Source organism: Paracoccidioides lutzii (genome assembly GCF_000150705.2).
Source record: "Paracoccidioides lutzii Pb01 unplaced genomic scaffold supercont2.1, whole genome shotgun sequence".
NCBI lineage: Eukaryota > Fungi > Ascomycota > Eurotiomycetes > Onygenales > Ajellomycetaceae > Paracoccidioides > Paracoccidioides lutzii.
The window spans coordinates 917,782-939,653 of record NW_015440947.1 but is presented as its reverse complement, the minus strand read 5'-3'; the positions used below and the strand labels follow the sequence as shown (position 1 = coordinate 939,653).

Below are 21,872 nucleotides of genomic sequence, written 5' to 3'. Positions count from 1 at the left end.
TTTTTTTTTTTTTTTTTTTTTTTTTTTTGTAAATCTTGAAATCCTATGTTCCGAATGCACATACACCTGCTAAAATCAATTGTGAAAACATACATAACATTGTATTTCATCTCAATGTAAAATGCAACTGCAAAATTTTTTGCTAACTTCAGATGTTAATGTGCACAAGAATGCAAGCAGTAATTAAATCTGTTCCCGAACTTGCCCTACAAAAAATTATCATATTAAATAAGAAATCAAAGGAAAACCGATGAGGAACATTTGACAAGAGCAGCATATATGTATATAAAACAACCCTCCCATAATAGAATACAGAACCCACTTCTTGCCCACCACCCCAACAACCAATACCTAAAACTTCTTCCTCCCCTTCATCCCCAACGCCTTAATATTCGCCCTTGCCGCCGTCGCCTGCTTATGCACAATCCCCCTCTTCTCCCACGCCGAACTCTTTCCCTCAGCAACCGCAATAATCTCCTGCGCCACTCGCGTAGCCAACGCCGCATCCCTCCTCTTCTCCGAAGCGTCGAGAATCCACTTGATGGCCGTTCGACGGCGTTGGCGAAGCGCTAGCGGGAGCGGGATCGGGAGCGAGCGACCTCCACCGGCAGCGCCTGGTTGCTGCTTGATGCGTAGAAGGGGGGAGACGGAGTCGATGACTAGGGTCAGGTAGAGGATTGGGTTTAGGGGAAATTGCGAGGCGGGGGGACCTGGAAGGAGGGGGAAGGATGGGTTTGGGATTGGGGCGGGGGAGGAGCGGAGGTGGTGGAGGATTGCGTCCATTTGCTGTGGTGTGGGGGTTGTTAGTTTAGTGGTTTGCTAGATGTTGGTTTTGCCTGGGGAGGGGGAGAGGGGGAGGGTGGTGAAGGGTGGTTAAAAAAAAACGTTAGGTAGAGAATCTCACTTTCTGCGCAACGCTCAACTTTCCGTGCCTCATGAGCATTTTCGTAAACTGGTCTAGCAATGGATCGTAGCGATGCTTTAAGTGTTCAGACCTGGGCAATGTCTCAGGTACATCGAATTTAAGCCCTTCCCTCTTCACCTGCTCGAACTTTTCCTCAGTCGCAGGATTAATCATACTTCGCACAACTGCAATAGACGCATCGTTTTCAGCAGCGGATGGCATCTCTTGCATTTTTAATTGCCTCAGTCGTGCAGAGGTGGAGAAGGACCTAGAGCCGGATGGTGAGGAGGAAGAAGATGAAGAAGAGCCAGCCAGTTGATCCTGCAAAACCTTGGGAGCATTCTTCAACGCTTCCTTATCCCTCTTCAAAATCTACAAAAGAAACCGCAAAAACAATCAGTCAGTAAACGCAAACATAAAGCAAAATCCACACACACAATGAATAAAACAAGAACAAAAACCAAAATGGAGGGGGAATCAAACATACATCTCCCACCATACTCCCCTGTAACAACTCCGGCCCCCCAACCTCTCCACATTCCGTCCTCCGCTCCATAATCTTCGCCATCTCCGCAGCCTCCTCACTAACACTACCTAATTCACTCCCAGACTCTTGTCGCTCAACAACCTCCTCTCCTCTCCCCTTACCTTCACCCTTCCCCCCCTTCCCCTTCCCCTTGCCACCCGCACCCACACCCGCGTCACCCTTGGAAGACACGAGCCGCGAAGACGAAGCACGAGGCCGATACGCCAGCACGGCAAAACCGGGCCGACGAAGAAGGATGTCCCCCGCATTCCTCATGGTGATAGTTGAAAGGGCGCGAATGGCGTTTTCGCCCGCAGATGGTGACGATCTGGAGGCGGCGCATTGCTGGTGAGATTGGCGGAGGAGGGAGGAGAAGCGGGGGATGGTGAGACGGGGTGGCATTTTTGCGGTGGTTGTACTGTATATATTTTCAACTCTTTCCCCTCACAGCGACGCGTTTTCTTCTACTTGGTGTAGGTATTGTTGGTTGACCGTCTTTCGAGGATAGATGAAATCTCAATTGATCCACGAATTTTGAAGTTCGAATTTCAAGATGTCATCAACTTTAAACTTTCTTCTTTTGTCTTCCGTCCCGAAAACAGAAATATGACCTTCTTCCCTAATTCATTTCTCTTTCCCTTCCGTTTCTTGCCTGTTCAAGCATTCACTGAGATCCGGCGGTCGTTCCGTCGATGAGTTGCCGTATCAATATCTCCTCGGAGAGAAAACCTCCAAAAGCATCCAGTCCCGTTCAAACAAGACGTCCAGATATCCCACAGGTCTAGAGAATAGCAAACACAATCCAATCGAGTCCTTCACCAAAGCAGGATGCGTCGGGTTCGGCGTCTGGAAATATTGGAGCTCGGAATTTGGCAATGTTGACCGGAGCCGGATTGGGAATAGATGCCAAGAATATACACGTGATGTTCCAGGCAGCTACTGCAGCGAGTTTAACAGGGTTAAGGGTGAGAGTATGAGCTAGCTGTATGTACATGCATTGGGGTATTCACGTTTGATGATGTGTGGTCTATATATATGGTAGGAATATATTATTATCCAATTTGATCCATGCCAGAGTGAAATCATTTCTGCAATTTTTTCCTTTTATCATAAAGAAGGAAAAAAAAAAAACCCCTCCCAAACCCACATCTCATCTCAAACCGGAAATGAAAAATTACAGATGAAATACAGGGCTAGAAAAGAAAACTAGAGATCGAATATAAACTAAAATAACATAAGAAAAAAGATAACAAGAAACGGGGATGTGGAGACATCTCTCACCAACGTATTGGAAGACTGACTATTTATGCAAATCTGTATGTACAGTTGTATAAAAAACGAAATAAGTCAATCGACGTAGGTTTTTTAAGGTGCATAACATGTACAACGCAAATTTAATGAAAATAAGTCAACGGATGGGGGGGATCGCGGGTCTGTTGCGGGTCAGATCAGGTCAGGTCAGGTCAGGTTAGGTTAGGTTAGCAGAGATGACCAGATCGACCCATGCGACCAAGTTCTGAAGGAGATGATATGAAAAGGGGTATCCATAAAAGCCAACATGAACTCTTAGGAAAGGAGGTGTAATGTAATCCAAGACCGTCCGCCCAGGGATATGAAGATAATATGACGTGTCCAGCCTTGCATTGTAATGGCGTGAACACTCAAGACCGGAAAAGCACAGAGAAGGGAAAGGTTGGAAATGAAGAGATGAGAAAAGAAGAGAGGATGAGGTCCAGACTGCCTAGACCTCATTGAAATCGTTTTTATTTTATTTCTCTTTTCTTCTTTCCCCCCTTTTCTTTCATAGTCGTGTATTGTGAGGACAAAACCAAAAAAAAAAAAAAAAAAAAAAAAAAGATAGGGGTTGGGCTGTATGAGCCATGAAGAGACATGAATATAATGAGGACGAGAAGGACCGGAGGGAGAATGGAGAGCAAAGCACACTGAAACAGGGGAAATAGCAAGTAGAAATTGATAAGAAAAAAAAAAGATGATGATTATTCATATCTATGAACCAATAAATCGAATATAATCAAATGGCGATTTATGCTGTGATAGTTGAGTTAGATCCCGTAGCCAGGCCAGCGATGCTGGAGAGGATGCTGGCGCCGATATCCTCCGCATCGTCCGGGTAGACGTAGAAGGCGAGTGAAATGATGACATACCTGATATATCGCAGGGCGTTGTGGTTAGCTTAGTTCCTAAATGAACATCGCAGAACAATGACAAGAAACCGAAAAAATAAATAAATAAACAGTAAAAAAAATAAGTAATAAATAATAAATTCAAAGATAAAACGGCACACAAGAAAAGGGAGAGGAAAGAAAGAAAACTTACAGCCCAAGACACAACCCTCCCTCCAAATAGTTCGACTTCCCATCCTGAATCAACAACGTGACAACAAGCTGCGACAAAAAGAACGTCACAGTCTCAAACGAATGGAAATGCAACGTCATATCCCGCCCCATAATCCATCCCAAAATAACCAGGAACGGCGTCACGAAGAGCGCAATCTGCAAACTGCTCCCGATGGCTACACCGATCGCCAGGTCCATTTTGTTCTTGTACGCGACCACGATGGCGGTGACGTGCTCAGCCGCATTGCCCACAATGGGGATCAGGATGAGACCGATGAAAGTCTTGCTGATGTGTGCGTCTGCGACGATGCTGTTGATTGTGCCGACGAGGAATTCGGCGCAAATGGAGACGGCGACCGTGACGATGCAGAGGACTATGGCAGCGGCCCAGGGGTTTAGGATGCGCTCTTCCTGGTCTGATTCAGCACCTTCCACTACTTGTTCTCCCCGCTCACCCCCTTCAATCCTATTCACTGCATCGGCGTTGTTGTTGTCGTTCTCCTTTTCGAATAGATGCGTGTGCGATTTTAGCTGGAAGTATAGGTACATAACATAAAGGATGAGCAGGATGAGGGCGGTACCATGGGAGAGGATGAGGATGTTGCCGTGGGTGTCGGATTTGGAGTTGGTCAGGGCCGCATACAGTGTGGCAGGGATGATCAGGGATGCGGACGCTACGGCCATCAGCGACGACATTGTCGAAGCTACAGTTGAGTTGAAGGTTTGTTCACGGTGGCGCATGCCTCCGACGAAGAAGCAGCAGCCCAGCACCAGTAGAATGTTGGAGAGGATGCTACCGAGCATACTAGCCTGGACGACGCGTATTTCGTTATCCTTGAGTGCGACGATACTTACCTATTGCGCAGTGACAGTGGTTAGCAAGGTTGTATGTGCCTATATTAAAACGAGCATTACAGAATAGTACAAACAATAAGCTCCACCGCATTTCCAAATGTTGCATTGAGCAAACCGCCCAACGTCTCCCCCAACGTCGCAGCCAACTCCTCCGTCGCAAAACTCAGCAACGACGCCAGCGGAATAATAGCAAGAAAGTTAAGAATGAAAGTAGTTGTTGGGGACCAGCCAACTTTACTCGATACCATGCCCAGCGGCACGAAGAAAAGCAGGATATTAACATAGTTGCTGGTGAGGGTGGCGTATGTCAGGCGTACAGCTTCAGACGGATAGTGCACCCAGGGACTATGGTGATGCCACCAGAACGGTCGCGTCCGGTGGTTGTTGGGACGGTGTGAGCAGGCACATCTGTTGCTATTTGTGGGGAGCAAACTGGTGTGGTCGGTGGGATAGCCATTGCCGTCCCGGTTAAGGGAATCGGAGCGGGGCATTGAAGTGATTGATCGGTAATGGCGGCGGAATTCGTGGGTGATGCGGGTGGCAGCTATCCAATGGAGAGAGCAATCAGAAGGGCCAAGTCATGGGAGGGTAGACCAGAAGCGGTCCCCAGCCACAGGGCGGAGAGGAGCAGGGTTAGTCCTTTTTTCCTTTCCTTTCCTTTCCTTTTCTTTTTTTTTTTTTTTGCTTTTCAATCTTTTCAAATGTATTTATTGGAGGGGAAAAGGACTACAGCTTGTGCTACAGCTTGGGTGGGGGGAACAAGCCACAGCGATAAAGGTAAGGCTGAGAACCGTTGGAACATAACAGGGCTGACAGGGCAGAACCCGAGAGATACGGATGGGGATAGGGAGTACACTGAGAAGGAGAGAGGGGTAGAGAGAGGAATAAACAGGCCAATCTGAAGATTTCCTGAGGCCAGAAGCATAGAACGGGGGAGGAGGATGGTGATGTATACGGTCGTAAGGTCAAGAGGGTAGCTAACAGTAAAGAGGCGAAATGGAAGAGCTGAAAAGACAATTAGGTTAAACTTAGGGCAAAAAGCGGACACAAGACCTAAGGTACACAGAGTAGATATTTTAATTAAGGAGGAGTGACAAAAGATAACAACAGAATAGCTATATAGAATCCAAAACAAAGTATGATCTGCGGAAGATGCAGGAGATCGAGGGATCAACAAGAGGAATGGATCGGATAATAGAATAGTTGACTGCTTACCCATTTTATTAGTTAAATATTTGACCACTGATCAAGCAAAAAGCGAGCGAGCGACACCGGGAAAGTGGTTAAATCGACGGAAAACTCTGAAATAAAATGCGTAACAGCACAGCCTCAACACTCTTGAGGTGGGATGAGTGTATCTGCCTATTCCTCTGCGTGGCTGGACAGTCGCGAAGGGCGTTTGGTTAGTTAACGATTATTCTTAATCTTATGCTTGTAGTTTCCAGAGCCGGGGGACAAGGCCAGGAAAACATACTTCGGGTAACTCGGGGAGAACGTCTGGCTAGGGATGATCATGGAAGAACCGTCGATGACTCTCTCAAGGAGTGGGGCAGAGGTTGATAACTTGGGAGGGACTTGGGGAAAACCTGATCTGCTTGGGGATTCGTCTGGGATTCGCCTGGGATACGCCTGGGATACGTTTCATCACTCTTAACTATCGCTCCAAACGGCCAAAAGAGAACCGCCGCTGGGCAATAATATCAAAATGTCCCCGCAAACAGGATGGTTTCTCTTCTCTTGCCCTCCATTCCATTTGCTTCTGGCCATAGCCCATGCTGGATCGCCATCACTCGGGGACAAGAGGCGGCGGGGTTTAACCGCCCGACACGATACACACATTCCTCGACCTGTGCTCCGGGAGAGGAAGTAATAGTACGTACCGGTCTTAAATCAAGGGACAACCTTTCCAGGAATCATCAAACAACAATGAATTCCCTGGTTTTGTTAGCTATCTGCAACACAGCGAATTGTGGCTTCTTCTTCCTCTTCTTCTTCTTCTTGTGGTGATTGTGGCAGTGGTAGTGTGACGGAGAAGAGAAGAAAGCAAGATGCACGCAGGATGTTTGCGGCTGGGTGAATGGGAGAGACCGAAGTCAAGCATCGCATTCATATATATACTTCGTATGGATAGCTCTTCCGTGTGGAATTGTGGAATCTCCATTGCCTACGGGACAACTTCTCAACTACCGGGCCACAGGCTACTGGTGGGATTTGTTCTAATTTTTTTGATTTTTGTTTTCTTTTTTTTTTTTTTTTTTTTTTTTTTGGTTCCATCCATCTCCTTTTTTTGCGACGTCGGGAATGATAACTACAAAGCAGAGAGCATTTTGAAATTCCTGATAACTACCGCAAACATCGATACTTCTACGAAAAACATAACCACCTAAATTCTTCTCAATTGACGGCTCAGTCCTGACAGTAATACCATGCAAGATGTTTTTCTCGCCAACTTGCCTGGCAATCATCATCTCCTCAGTCACCTTCTGGCTTCTCATGGCTTCTCACCAACAAAACCTCAGGAACTAAACTTGTGCCGGAAAAAAAAAAAAAAAAAAAAAAACCGTTCAGCATCGATCAATGATGACACGAGATGACAATCAAACCTTGACCAGGCTTGATTTTGCACAGCCCCACTTAACCCCATGCTGGACCAGTTAAATTGTCCGTAAAACAAGCCGCACCATGATGCAGATGTGCATGTGAAAGATGTAAGATGTATCACAGGAGGTAAACAATGAGTACTCCGTTCCATTGTGATGAAAAGAGAGAAGCAAAGAAAAGATATCACTGTCAATCTTTTTCCAATTCCCTTCCTCTCATCCTGGCTGAAGACGTTCAGCCCAACCCATCCCCAAGAACTCCGAAATAATCCATGAAAATCGTGACGACGACATAAATATCCTCAGAGCACGGAGGAGTTGGCCCCCTCCGCCTTTAGTTATTTGCACTTCACTTCATATGAAATTCGATCGAATTCTGGAACATCAGCCTGGTTAAAAGCAAAACAGGGTTAAAAAGAAGCAGAAAACTTTAAAGCGAGAAATAAAAATAAAAATAAAAATAAAAATAAAATTGGAATTGGAATTGGAAAATGGGGGGGAAAAGAACAGAGATAAAATTTCTTCACACCGCTTGCTTACCGCTTGCTCCTAACAATCTCGCCGGAAAACAGAAAGTTACCCAACCCCAAAAAAAAAAAAAAAAAAAAAAAAAAAAAAAAAAAAAAAAACACCCCTCCCCCCACAAACACCGCCACGTATCATATCATAATCATACAGACAGAAAACTCTCAAGAGCCCAACTCTCAAGAAACCCTCTCTAACCTTAGCATGATACTTACCCAACCAGCGACCAGCAAATAAAAATTACCCGTCACTCGATTTGGGCATCGATCAGGGATCGGCTATGCGGGGCAGTGATTGATCATAGGATTTGCACTTCCAAGGCGAACGAACGTGAACTTTTTGACTTTCCGCGGTCGTTGTATGTTACTTTGCACGGGCTGCTGATACGGTTGATACCTAGGAAGAGTGGGTTGGTGGGGGAGGCTAAGCGTTCGCACCGTTTGATGATCTATTAAAAGCCAGGGAACCCCATGGAGAAAAATCTACGCCGTCCTGGCTGGGCAACTTTTGGCCATGTAATTCGCTGGGAACATTTTTGGGTGTTGCACTCGGCGCGTGAGTGGTTGGCGGGGCTTGGAAAGGCAACCTTCGTGTATATATGTACATAGATATCACCCAGGGGGGGGGGGGGGGGGGGGGGGAAATATTGAAATAATATTGAAATAAAAGAGTTATATGGAACGTGGAAGGAATGGGTGGAGATAGGTATTCATTTATCTATAAAATAGCCTAGGATCCATTAAAGCATGGGAGACATTGAAACATTGATATTAGAAAGTGGGAAGGACAGGTGAAGAGGGGTTGGGGGAGGTAAAGAATGGAGAAACGAAGAAACATGTATAATAAGAGCCTTGAAAGTCCTTTTGAGGCTCGTCTCTTCACATATTCTCCTAGATACTCCCTGAAGTCGGCACCAAGAAGTTACGTGTGTCTTGAACAATCTGAGGAAGGTTAGTTATTCACTTTGCATCTGACTAGCTAGCGCCCATTGATCGGAGGAGATTGAACTGGACAGTCAGAAGGACAGTAACACCCGCAATGATCCTTTTAGCTTCGAGTAGCTGTTGGGAAACAACTAAGAATCTGGTGGCCACAGGGGGAAGAGCTTATATGTAGACTGGCTGCTCTTCGGATGGTCGACGACGTTCGAAGGCCGTTCCGTCCTCTCTGAGCCAACTGCCTGCGAGAGGACTGGACTGAAAAAAAAAGAGGAGGGGGGGGAGCGTCCGTGAGGGAAGTGGATGGATATCCAATCTTAACAAATGTAGATAGAAGATCTGTATACCCCGTAGATTAAAAAAGAAAAAAACCGCAGGGTGCATTTCTTCCTGTCTTTTGTTATCTGCGAGTCATCTGAAGCCATTTCCATCTGAAAGATATCGAATTGCGTTGTCCGACACTGCATAACAGTGGACCCTGTTGTGTAGATCCTCAGGTTCGACGTAGATGTAGTTGATATCAGCTAGAAATGTTCAGAGGCAGGAGGCCATGGTTGGTAATTTACCCCTTATTCCCTGTTCCCTGGCTTTTTTTTTTTTTTTTTTTTTTAGCGCATTCTATCAGATGCAAAACTGGAATGAAGTGAGCATTGTGATGAAGAAAAGATACATCGACAGCTCTGGTCCACTAACAGGTAACATGGGCATTGAATGGCATGACTCCTCGCCAGAGTTTCGGCAATTTGATGAGAAACGGAAGATAGGCGACAGGATAGGATTCGATCAAGCTTCCCGTAAAGCTCATCGTCACTTTGCTTCCACGAGATCAGTGTGAGCTAAGTCCGAGCCCATTCGAAGTGATCGGTATTCTCTTCAACATCAACAGCTACGTTGCCCTATCTGTTGCCCACAAGCAACAAGAGTCAATGTACCCAGCTCTCAAACACCGAATGAGCATTTGCAAGGAGGACGATACCAAGCTCAAGTCTCATATCCGCTGCTCATGGAGGATTTCCATAGTCTCTGATGGCCTTTTGAACTATCAGCAAGTTCTTTAGCTGATCCTTGCAATAACCCATGCTGTTTACCGTCAGCGAGATATCCTGTGTTAGCAGACTTGGATGAATCGATATAATTATGGGAAATATAGGGTTCAAATTCATCAACCAACTCCAAAGAGGTACACAACATTTTAAGTCCTGTGACAAAAGTCCGCCTTCAGAAGTTTTCAAAATGAAACTGACTGAACATGAAAAGGATGACTAGTCTAGCAGCCAGTCGTAATCAAACGAAATAAATTCAATATCGGAAGACCGTTTGAAGTACAAGAGCCAGGGGCCCAACATCACCGTTTCTTGTCGAGGACGGCCAGTAACTCCATGAGACAGTAAGATGTAAACGTTAAACGCCCATCACCGATGAGATTCCAACCATGGGTGAACCAAGGTGGGAATGTGGGGGACCGCAAACGTTGCACTTTGCCTCAACAATATCCGGGGGTTGGAGAGGGCGTGATTCTAGATTTCTATCCGAAATTCGCAACGGCCCGTCCCGGACAAAATTGGGGACTTGATCCATGGATCCATCCCGACGAGATGAATGAAATCGGATACTCAAGAGCCAAAAGAGTGCCCGAGCGATTTCCGACAAAGAAATGGTAACCAGGTGTGTTTCGACACTTGATTAAAATGAGCTCACTAGAACAAAGGAGGATTTCCAAGGAAACTTGGACCTGTTAACAAGCAGAGACCTTAGTCACTTAGTTTAACTAGCAAAGTCGAAAGAGAGGGAATAACAGACATTAAGGGAACAGATGCCATATAATTTGTCTGTTTGTTCATACCTTGTGATATCTTCTCAACCCTAGATGTATCAGTTAGAAAGGAAACCTCAGTATCACCATATCTCCCAGACATTAAATTTTCTCCAGTCATACGGAACGAAAAGCGAATAAGACCACACGAACTGCTCCGTTTCCCTTTCATAAACCATATTGTGATCTGGGTCAATTTCGTCCTACCTTCTCTCCATCAATTTCTCCAAATTCCTTACTCAAAATTGGATTAGATGTTTCGATATTCGATTCTCAAGAAAATCTTGAAAACAGCAATTTGTTGGGTGGGATGTGTTCAAACGATACTGCGATGCGCATCCCTTATATGTGAACATAAGAGCACTCGGGGAGATTTCTTTGTCATGGTTCCGTTGTAGCGATCCCAAACATCCTAAAGAGCATAGCAAATCCATTAAATAATTGTCACAAATATCTAACATGGAAGTAGGAAAACTTGCATCAAAGGTGGTCGCGAAGTAGTAAAGGGAGCCCAGGGTCAATATATGAACTTCCAAAAGTAACATATACCGCGCTTGTCCCGTATCTCCATTTCAGGAGGAAGGACCAGGACGCTTCACAAGACCATCAGCCCCACGATACCATTTAAACAAGCTGTCAACTCGAAACCAGAGAAACCATGCGGTGGAGTCCAGAAAAGAGATGCGAAACTCGTGTTGAGAGGGCCAGGAACCAGCGATGTTGGCTCCATAGAGTAATCGCAGTGCAGAGAGAAATGTTTGAGAATTGAACATGGATGTGGTTATGAAGGCAGTACAGATTCATTGCTGCAATGGCTAACACAGGAGGGATCTAATAAACATTTGGCTGCTCCCAAAGAACAGGTTTTCAGAATCTCCCATCATAATTCGAAGGTGATAATGGGCATTGATTGCGCCGCGGTTTTTGTGAACAAACTCCATGAAATCAGAATATCCAGCATCTCCATATCATGAAAAAGCAGAGAAATCACGAGGAATTTTGTCTACAGCTCCTCAGGTCATCTTTCCAGTTTAAAAATGTGCAGATTCTCGTGGGATCTGTAGTTCATTGACTGCTGTGAAATATAGAATGTTAAGCGTGCAACCCGTCGACACTCATGTGAAAAAGTCCATTGAAGCTCATCTGAAAATCTGGCACAAAACAACAGTGCCAAAAGGATTTCGGCAACTATGCAATATCGTACTGATTCAGGAATCAACTTGGACAAAAGCAGCTGCTTAACTGCACATGAATAAAGCCAGATTTTTGGTAGGCAACGCATATCAGGAGCCAGCCTGGATCATGTATCGGCTTAGGTAGGGGGATGGGAATTTCCGAGTGCACCATTTGCATGGGACGCTAGAACGATATCCACATTAGGAATTTTGGGAGTCAGACCCAAAATGGGCGCACTTTTTAATCGACTCTAGATGTCAACGAGTTGTGAAGAAACTTATAGAGACTAACAGCTCCCCTAAAGGCACGACCGAGACTGACATATCCCGTATTCCTCCCAAGTGAGAAATAGGCCATGATGTGCATTACATCGGCAAGACGTATGGTGGGAGATGAGCTATGGATTCAAAGACTGCCACACCTAAGGAGACCTCATCATCTCGCGTGAAGTACAAAGGGCGCCAGTTCGTCGTAGAAATTGAAACCAATCTCGGAGATGCAGACGCATTTCGATAAAACACCGTTTTAATTTTGAGACGTATAATGCTTCCTTACGAGTCGATATATGCCTTGCCCGCAAGGGCTATGGCGGTGTCACGGCCCACACATCGTGTTAGAAGGTACAAGGAGGCGTACCCAAAAAATACGGGGTGATTGAAGAGAAATATCTATATGCATTCTGTACCTGCTTGCAGTTCTCGAATCCATTCCAGCTCGTCATGTGATGGAGGGAATGTGCAGCTGGGGTATGATCGCACGAATTCGTCACAGAAGAAACCAGAGAGATGCTTTTGAGCAACAGTGCTCGCGATAACACTGTATTTCCAAGGAAATCAAGGTCGACGATAAAATGATGTAAAGGACTCCACTGTTTGGAAGTAACAAGATCATACTCATCGGGGGTTCAGCTGGCTTTTGGGAGTCGAATGAACGAAGAGAGATGGATGTCAAGATCTAGCTTTGGTCGGTCGCAAGATCACATGATATTGATCTTATATAACTACGCGAATTTATAGAAACTCACCTCCTTCGAAACGCCATCTCATCCCTAAAGGAACGAACGAGATGGCTGTGGCATCGTATGTCGGATCTCCCCCAAGAATAACTCATCCTGAACTCCTCATACCTCTTGGTAGGAGGCTGACAGATGTCTGAAGATCTTTCTTCTATTATCTTAGCTCTGCTAGCAAGATTGTATGGCACGGTGTGATTGTACGGTTCCGATCTATGAGGAAGATATAAAGTTAAACTTGCCGCTCCAGGGCAACAACCATGGAACGAACATTATACTCTCCTAACCTTGTTGTCACATCTTCAAACCGAAAAATAGCTTAACACCTTCGCGCGGCCGTTACGCTCTTAAAATCCGCGTCTGGCCAGATGTCGGCCTTCTAGATGTTTTCATGCCCATTTCAATACTTGCGTGCATGCAATGATTGCTCTTTTCAGCGATGCTCAATATATACGAATGTACAGGACATATTTTCTCCCGTTAACCACAAATCCTCACCAGTCCTGTGCAACTAGCCTACCCAGCGCTGCCGATGAGCACCTCATGACTGACCTGAGGAGTATATCTGGCAACGTGTCATAAATTTGGCTCCTCAACTTTGCTTTAACCTTTGCAAGTTACAGCGTCGTGTTAGTGCTTGCGAGAGGGGCGTGAGCTGCCAGAGATGCCTCCACTCGCCCCAACGCACCGTTTTGCGGATGATATACGAAATACCACACAGTGGGTTCTGGTATCATTATTTGTTGGGTAATGCGGTCCTCACTATACGTATTAGACACATGTCCCGAATTATGTGCGTGAGTTTGGTGATGCTCCCGATCCAGCAAAGAATTGCTGTTGATTTCGATTTTCAGCTACAAGCAGGTGATTTATTCTCCTGAAAGCAAAGTATTGAACCCTGTTCACCACTCTTCAGTTTTGGGAGTATCAATCAAGGCATTGACCGCCCATCCATCAGTTGAGCAAGTGTGACGGGTGACCCCTACCATCAGATTTCTCCCAGTCATCTGAGTCTTCTCATTCGTTCTTATTCCTTTTCATCCATGTCATCTGCAGCATCATCATCAAGTGTGTTCAACACTCGTCTGTCAGAGTCCATGTTCCTAGGGCCCTTTGTTACCCAAATCTTCTAAGGACTTCTCCCCCATACTTCCTGGAACCTTCTTTCGCTCATCTGGGCCGTACGGTTGGTGTAATGTTCCCGATCAGTTGGGCCTTGGATCCAGCCTGTCTGTTGTCCGTGAAGGTGATAAGCAGAATGGTGAACCTCTCCATATATAAATCCAGCGCGATAAGATGGACCAGGTCGTGATTGGGAGCTAACGGGTGTTGGAGCATTTAACAGATTTTACGGTAAACAAGCTCTTGCAGGCTCTTTGAAGAATGCTGCAGGTACAAAGCTCTTTGAAGTATCAGCAAAGGGACCTGATCAATTTTCTTCAAGATGATTAGCACTTCCTCCTTATGATATCTGGCTAGACGCAATTAAATATAAGCTCGTGGAGAGTCGAAAAATCAATACAGCCTACCTTGGGCAACTCTGCGAGGTGGTAAAAGATAATGTGGTCTTTACCTCCGCAAGATTGCCAGAGGGGATGGATATACACCCCATCCTCTTCAGCTGCTATTCCATATTCACAGTGCTTTCCATGCGTTGCCTTGATCACCCTGCTGCAAATAATGAGACTATTCCTTATACCCCCCAGAATCACCGTCACCAAGGATGTGCGACTCCACCTCTTGGAGTCAAAAAGTTCAAGTCAATCCCACAAAAATGCAACATCATTTACATCTTCCAAGGCCACATCACCGAGAAGCACAGAAAAAGGGCGCAAAGAAGGGACACAGGATCATGAACACAACTGCAACTAGAGAACAGTCAAATTGCGATTTGCAAAAGCTGACTTGTTCAGAGTAGCTTTGCACACCGTCAGATCTTAATTCTGGCGATCCAGAACGTGAAATTATCCACCTCAAGGTGGTAAGTTGATCTCAGCACTTATTCAGTAATGCAAGGCGGGTTCCAGATGCCTCGCATGGGAATAAATCTGAAACCGAGGATAAAGAGGATCAGCATCCCCGTCTGCTTGCATTGGATTCATGGGGCACAATCTTGAAAAAGTGCTCTATATGACGTTTTACTAATTGTGGGTAATCCTAATTCTCACGATCCAGAACGGGAAATTAACCACCTCAAGGTGTCAAGTTGATATCGGCACTTAGTCGGTAAAGCAAGACGGCTTCCAGATGCCCCGGCATGAGAATAAATCTGAAGCCGAGGGTAAAGAGGATCGGAATCCCCGTCTGCTTGGATTGGGTTCGTGGGTACGATCATGCATTTAGTTTAATGTGTATGAGAAGGGTGGTTATAAGAGGGAATATTTGCCATGAACCCCACATGGATTAATTGAATTCACCCAAACATACTTGCAACAGTGGACCGAAAACGCAGCTTTAGACTTTGAAACAACTCCTTTGCGCTGGAGGCCAGCCCATCAACACCGGTCGTGGTATTGGGATTCAGCAATGTAGATCTCATTTAGACCATTTCTCCTCTCAACCCCGATAATATTAAGTGGATACCATGTCCTCAAAACAGCGAGAAATAGACATTTGGTGAGAACAGGAACTAGAGAAGAGGACAAAACAGTGACGCCAACAAACAATTCCCTGTTTATACTCTTTCAGAATTATTGCTATGAAAAAAAGAGATTATCGAACCAAGGCAGGGGTTATGTCCTCAGTCTCTTTATGCAACCAACACACGGCCAAGAGGCCAAAGAGAGTGCCGTTTTTTTTAGCAGTTTCAGGAGGAAGCTGGCCTGTAAGAGGCCGGCGGAGGCGAAAGAAGCACAGCCGCTAGCCCAAAAAAAGGGGGTGATCGCCCATCAAACCGGGTGGAAGTCTCAACGAAGCGCATTCCGCGATGGTTGAACCCCCCACTTCACAACTTGCGATAATTGTTCTTTTGAGAGGGCGAAAACCACAAGCGGATCCAAACTTTTGCCTCCTATTGTGAAGATCTCACTTTCTGCTGTCCGACTGCATGCTGTTGACGTTGATACAGAGCCTTTGCTTGCTTCTCTTTAGCACTGACTTAGCGCGTAAACTCTAACTCCACAGTTCGAGCCCCGATTGTGGATATTGTCCGAGACGACCTCCCCAAATAAATCCTGGCTACTTGATTCCTACGCAGTAGACCCCAGCCAGGTTCATGTTTAGGAACCTCGAGAATGGCTTTATTTTGGCTCTTTTGAAAAAGCCACCTTGGGTTTGGTTTACCTTTTCGGAAGTGTTAGTAAATCACAAGATTCCTGTTTGTATGCGGACCGATGCCTTGATGATCTTTGCAACAACGAAGTTTGTAAACTTCCGAGATCTCAAAGCTTGATCTAAATGCTGGTCATTTGAAGCAAGGCTCGTTCTGATTGGGCTCTCAGTCGCTGGAAAGAAGATGCCCTGCCTCCACAACGCCTCAGCCCTGACTGGTCGTCACGGTCAGCCGAAAAGCATGACTCTAAAATGCTCTAGATCAGCCCCGATGACAACTACATGAATGTTAGATTTCGATCAATCACACGGCTTCCCCACGCCCACAACCCCACATCCCGCGCGAGGGCCTACAGGGAACAAAACCTGTCTTCTCTCCCTCCCGTTTGGTGTTTGGTGGAGTGGTGGCAGCTGGACATGCTATTGGCTAGGCCCAGGGTCTCCGCCACCACCAAAATCAAGCCCATCGTTCTGCGGGAGACAAGCAAAGCCAGACGAACGAGCGAATGAGCAAAGGACGAGCCAAACTTTCCACGTTGGAAGAGAGGCGTTTAGCCACAAATGCAGATATGGAGAGTAAATTTTGGAGCATTTTATTCTATTTTTATAACAATGCCCGTGATATGTTCCCATCATATTGACCTGTCGTGCATTTCCCGTGTCAACCAGTTATAAACCGCAAAGGCCGGGGGATCAAAGAAGAAGACCAGTCAGGTGTTCCAGCTTCAGCTCACTCCAGTCGGGACAGGATGATGAATTGATGTGTTCATCCCGCATGTGAAATCTATCCATTCTCCACGATATCACACCCCAGTTTTCCTTTTTTTTTTTTTTTTTTTTGAAATGAAATGAAATGAAATGAAATGAAATGAAATGTGGAGGTATTGTGCGTTGTAGGTTGCATGAATCAAAGAGATTTGAAACCCGGATTTGTCGGTCGAAATCAAGGATTCCCAAGAGCTAGAACATTACGAAGTAATTGAAACTTAGGAGCCCCTGATATAGGTCCATTTACACTTGTTATGCGAGTCATTCAGACTAAAACCAAAAATTTCACAAAAGGAAAATGTCCGAGATTTTTTTGTGGTTTGTTTTTTTAAAAAAAAAAATGATAAAGGAAAGTTAAGAAGCAAAAAATGATTGATGAGGCATTTCCATTGAATAAGCTAGCTTCTCCATGTCACTATTCTAGAGAAAGGAAACAGGATCGAGAAGTCCCACCAAATTTCCTTCCCGGGCCATCGAAAGAAGGTCAATGAAACGCCTTAGCCATCAATCAGGATTATCAAGCTCAGATTGGACAATCTCAACTCACTCCCCGCAATAACTCAAATTAACAACTTCCACCTCCTCATCCATTAACTCTCCGCAAAATAACATAAACAAAACAGTGTGCAAAAAAAGAAAAGAGCGAATGAAAGAAAATCTCAACATCCCCCAAAACATTAGTCTATCTGTAGGTGCGAACAGAACCATGGGCCATGCGCAAAAAGGAAGAGGTAGAAAACATGAGTAGCTATCAAGTAAGGCCAAGCTGACCCAGCTTCAATCGCCCAAAGCCGTTCTCCGAAAGATGAGGGAAAGTAATCGATATCGTAAAATCGTCAATCGAAGGCATCTCGAATGAAAGGCGACTTGTCATGCGCTGCGACCATTGTGTCGATTGGGCATTTACAGGTCGACGAAGTTTACTGGCTGCTGGAGAGTAGCAGAGCAGACTTGAGTCTATATATTGGAAAGATTATCTGATTAGATACTAGTCTATCCAAGTTGGGAAATGATTGTTGCTTCTGGCAATACTTACACCGCTGCCATTGTTGTTGCAGCAGACAATGAGGCTGTTGCACTGGACGGAGCTGCCGGACATGGCAGTGCAAGTGGTGCCGAGGGTGCTCTCGGGAGCACAGCAGAAGGGGCTGCCGGAGGAGCACTGGATGCTCTGGAAGACAGGAGCAACTGGGCGGGATGGGCGCTGTGGGCGGGGAGGAGAGCGGCTGGCGACAGCAGTGGTGGCGAGGAGAGCGACAACGGCGACGATGTTGGAGAGCTGCATTTTGATGGTTTTTGGGGGTTGATTAAGAAGAATTCTTAAACGAAAGTTTTGAGATTAGATTAGAAGAGTGAGTATTAGAAGATTGTACTGATGCTTGTTGATGATGAGGGAAGAAAAAAAAGTTGACATTTCGGCGGGAATCAAGGTCCTATTTATGCATTTCCTGGATGGCCTTCCCCTGGGGTTTTCCAAACCTCTATTGAAGAAATCTTCTTCGCTTGAAGTGACGGTCTCTTGTCCCTCGCGCCCCAGCTTCCTGCCGTCAAAGCGATGGAGCTTCACTTCGCCGAAACCCAAAAAAAAAAAAGCCATGGCATATTTCATCGTGCCAAACAAACGGTGCCTTACACGTTGATGTCTCGTGGCTGACATGCTGGCGTTCCCGGACAAGCGAAATGGGAGCCTCCAATCTCAGTTTACCCCTACTGAAAGTTCCTGCTCCTTTTCGTTCACATGAATGGGCTAACACTTGACCATTCCTGTGAGTCGAAGGCGTTAAAGTTGTGAAGAATGAACGTTGTTATTTTTAAAACCGAGCTGGGTTTTGGCCTGGGCAAATCGAAAGACTCGTATCAAACTGACACAGGATCTCAAGGAAAATAGCCAACCAGCAAATCATGTTGCATCCAGACCGCTGCAAGTATATGCTTTCACCGTGGCTGCTAGCCCAGCCTTGCTCGTAGGCAGGGCAGATGAAGTGGTGTGGTCGATAGACTTTGAAATCAGGGCCGAAAAACCTGAGCTTGGCTGACGGGTATTCATCACAGCTGAGTATGCTAGCCCAAACCTGATTAGCTTAAAGGCCCCATAGGCCCAATAGGTCATATAGGAGAAGGGGTATGCTTTTCGATTTTCACCAGATGCCCCTCAAAAAAGAAAGAAAATTTGAGCCTCAATCCCGGCATCTGCCCATAAGCTGTGCCTTTGGCGCTCCTGCATCCTCGCTAAGATTCACAAATCAGCTGCGAGCATGAAGGATTTGGTGGCGGTAAATCACAATGAACAAGAACTGATATGTCCAAACGGGAAAGATATAGAGCAGGATCTCGAGGTTGACATTGGCCCATGGTTCAAGCCGATTCTCCAAACGCCCACTAAGCCATATGACAGCGCATGCAAGTATATCTCTCCCAAAGTTCTTTTTTTCTTTTTTTTTCTTTTTTATTTTTTGTCCTTTTTCAACAAATCAATGTCTCAGATCCGCTTCTGACAGCATCATATCGTGGATGCCATGTGAGAAGGATATGAAAAGAGCATCTTCGGGACCGGTAATCTATCATATTGATGTATCCAAAAGGGTCGCCTTCTGTCCAGAGAAACAAATCGCTGTTCTCCTTACGATACATGTAAAGTACCCACAATCCTTTCATACTTGAGCCCGCACGATAAGTATAATTAGTCTTTAAAAAATTCTTGAGAAAATATTAACGGTCCGTCTCTGATGATTGGGCTAAGTTAGTCGGGATGTCACTAGCAGTTCGAGCAATATAAAAATTTTACCCGGCAAGCTTGGTTGTTACGCCGGGTGTCAATAAAGCTGACCGTTTTGGCGAGCCTCAACAAAATCTCTGGGAGCCAATCAGAAAATGGCGGATGCATCGGTACCTCGTATAGCGAGCATAAGGCCCAGGCCAACACCCCCCATCAATGAAAGCCTGTAATAAGCACAAGCCTCCATATTGTTTAACTCCTGACCAACTGGGCACAGTGCCACAATAAACTTTGGACCATCAGGGTTTACGACTCGAAAGCCAGGAACAGGATGCTTAGGCGAGATTCATAAAGCAATAGTCGGGAAACTCCCCGCAACTCAAAAAGTCTGGGGTCCGTCTATCACAAATGATCTCACAGCTTGTTCAGCTCGGTGCAAAAAGAGTGCATAAGGCTGCCACTAAGAAATTCTGCTGGTGGAAGGCCTGGCCGAGTGAGATGTCTCCACCAGATGCGCTGGACTGGCAAAAAGTGAACCGCAACTTGGTCGACTTCCCTGCTAGACCATAAACAAGTTCATAGATACAGCAAATAAGGACCTGCAAAATGAGCTGAAAAGAAATTCTAAATGCAGCTGTGTTAATATGGTGCATCATATCTTCGGCCTGGTCAATTTTCACGTGGGCCAGCTAGATTCGGGCCGGGTGCTCTTTTCACTGCAGATCGTGGAGTGTTCGTATTGCTGCCCTCAAAGAAAAAGGAAAAAGAAACTCTCCACCACCCAATACCCCCCATAACCAAGGGAGTTTTAACTTTTTGGGCTCCTTCTCTGCCTTTCTGCGCACCAATAGAAGATGCCCTTATGTCTCAAAAAGTAGGCACAAGCTTAGGTCCGGACAGCAAATAATCTTGTTCTCTATATTCGACTTATTTTTAGCTCCTCAACACGAGATGCCCTGGTGCTGGTGCCAACTCATAGTCAAAATTCAAGATTGCTGCCTCCACCTCAGGGGGGCAGTGAGAGCAAGTGATGAGTGTGCAAAAGGAAAAAAGGGAGAAAAGGCTTGGTACATATTGAACCTACCTGCCGCCAGAAAAATCCATTCATCCATTCCCATCTCTCCCGCCACAGCTCTCCACAACTGCAAATTTCTTCCACATCCACTCGCTTTGCTCCTTTTACTTGGGAAGAAATAAAGTAATTTCCACCGCAAAAATGAAGTTCATCTCATCCTCCATCTTCCTTTCTCTCCTCATGCTGCTCTCGCAGTCGATTGCCATTCCCACACCCGACCCTGAGCCTATCCCTGAAGATGCTATGCTCGAGATCGAGGCTGTCCTCGCTGCCAGAGGGTTGAAGCTGCCAAACATCCCAGGCCTTTGCCCCCCCCCCTCCTCGGCTCCCGTCCAACAATCAAACCAATGCTCCACTGGCACTCCATTCTGCTGCAGCACTGAGGATGGATGTAAGTCGCAATCTTTTTCACCCTTGAAACGCAATTTGAAATGAAGGTTCTAACCATGATATCAACCCTTTTACAGCGCACAACTGCGTGAAGTCCAATGTCAGCTGCGACCAGACCGTTATCTGCTGCAATAACAACTTCGGGGTAAGTCGCCAAATCCACCTCCTCCGACTCCCCTTGAATTCCAACAGCGCAGCTGACATGAGTAAACTCAATATAGTCCCAAGTTTGCATGGGTGACATCGACTTCAACATGCCAATCAACATCAACATCAACCTTTGAGAGAACTTCAAATCGCTCTTTTGCAGGGCCTATGCAAGATGAATTATGTGTCGAGGATGGGAGGCCCCCGCCACTTGATTCGGGTATTATCGATCTGATGTCAGCAGAGCCAGTTTTTAGTTTAATTCCTTTTGCACCTGCACTTTCTCTAGGTTTGTGATCAGCTGCTGAATAATTTATTGTTTAATTTTCGCCGTTGGGTTCTGTATCAGGGTCGAAAGATCTGTCTTTTGTCTTTGATTTTTGGTTCCCCGGCGACTTCACTCCTTCTAACTTTCACCCTTTCTATTACTTCCTTTTGGGAGATTTTCTTTCATTTTTCTTCCTCAGCTGTCTTATCCAACCATCCTGTCAGTATCCGATAGACAATGAGAATAAATCGCTCCCAAGCATGCATGATGCTTCCGACAAGTCAAGTCCAAACTTTCGCAGCGTAGCAACGATAGATGCCTCTGTCAAGTTCTGAATCACCCCATAACCACATTTATCCTCATAAACTCTTTCCGATACCGCCGGTATTCAATCGAATCCCGTCGAGCTCAGCTCCCTTGTTTAAAGTTTTTTTCTCCCCAGCACAACTCCTTCGTCGTCCATCTGTAGCTCCGCATTCATGCCACCGGGTTCGACCACACCAGGGAATTCGCGAAACATGTCAACACAGCT

At 45.8% G+C, this 21,872-nt stretch overlaps 6 protein-coding genes across 6 annotated transcripts; 2 read left to right on the top strand and 4 right to left on the bottom strand.

Moving 5' to 3' along the window:
* Positions 1–351: 351 nt before the first annotated feature.
* PAAG_00256 (hypothetical protein) lies at positions 352–1,832 on the bottom strand (the record flags this gene model as incomplete). Its single annotated transcript, XM_002797671.1, has 3 exons — positions 352–786; positions 905–1,276; positions 1,392–1,832. The coding sequence occupies 3 exons, from the start codon at positions 1,830–1,832 to the stop codon at positions 352–354; spliced, it is 1,248 nt and encodes a 415-aa protein (XP_002797717.1).
* A 1,642-nt stretch (positions 1,833–3,474) lies between these two features.
* On the bottom strand, positions 3,475–5,133 carry PAAG_00255 (vacuolar calcium ion transporter; the record flags this gene model as incomplete). The annotated part of the gene is made up of 3 exons (XM_015843958.1): positions 3,475–3,595; positions 3,768–4,642; positions 4,717–5,133. 3 exons carry the CDS (start codon positions 5,131–5,133, stop codon positions 3,475–3,477), a joined length of 1,413 nt encoding a protein of 470 aa, XP_015700293.1.
* Positions 5,134–9,686: 4,553 nt separating this feature from the next.
* On the bottom strand, positions 9,687–9,896 carry PAAG_11078 (hypothetical protein; the record flags this gene model as incomplete). The annotated part of the gene is made up of 1 exon (XM_015846786.1): positions 9,687–9,896. The coding sequence occupies one exon, from the start codon at positions 9,894–9,896 to the stop codon at positions 9,687–9,689; it is 210 nt and encodes a 69-aa protein (XP_015703590.1).
* A 1,934-nt stretch (positions 9,897–11,830) lies between these two features.
* On the bottom strand, positions 11,831–12,051 carry PAAG_11077 (hypothetical protein; the record flags this gene model as incomplete). Its single annotated transcript, XM_015846785.1, has 2 exons — positions 11,831–11,944; positions 12,016–12,051. The coding sequence occupies 2 exons, from the start codon at positions 12,049–12,051 to the stop codon at positions 11,831–11,833; spliced, it is 150 nt and encodes a 49-aa protein (XP_015703589.1).
* Positions 12,052–17,753: 5,702 nt separating this feature from the next.
* Positions 17,754–18,068, top strand: PAAG_11076 (hypothetical protein; the record flags this gene model as incomplete). Its single annotated transcript, XM_015846784.1, has 1 exon — positions 17,754–18,068. The coding sequence occupies one exon, from the start codon at positions 17,754–17,756 to the stop codon at positions 18,066–18,068; it is 315 nt and encodes a 104-aa protein (XP_015703588.1).
* Positions 18,069–20,676: 2,608 nt separating this feature from the next.
* On the top strand, positions 20,677–21,209 carry PAAG_00250 (hypothetical protein; the record flags this gene model as incomplete). The annotated part of the gene is made up of 3 exons (XM_002797665.2): positions 20,677–20,926; positions 21,003–21,070; positions 21,147–21,209. 3 exons carry the CDS (start codon positions 20,677–20,679, stop codon positions 21,207–21,209), a joined length of 381 nt encoding a protein of 126 aa, XP_002797711.1.
* Between the last annotated feature and the right edge of the window lie 663 nt (positions 21,210–21,872).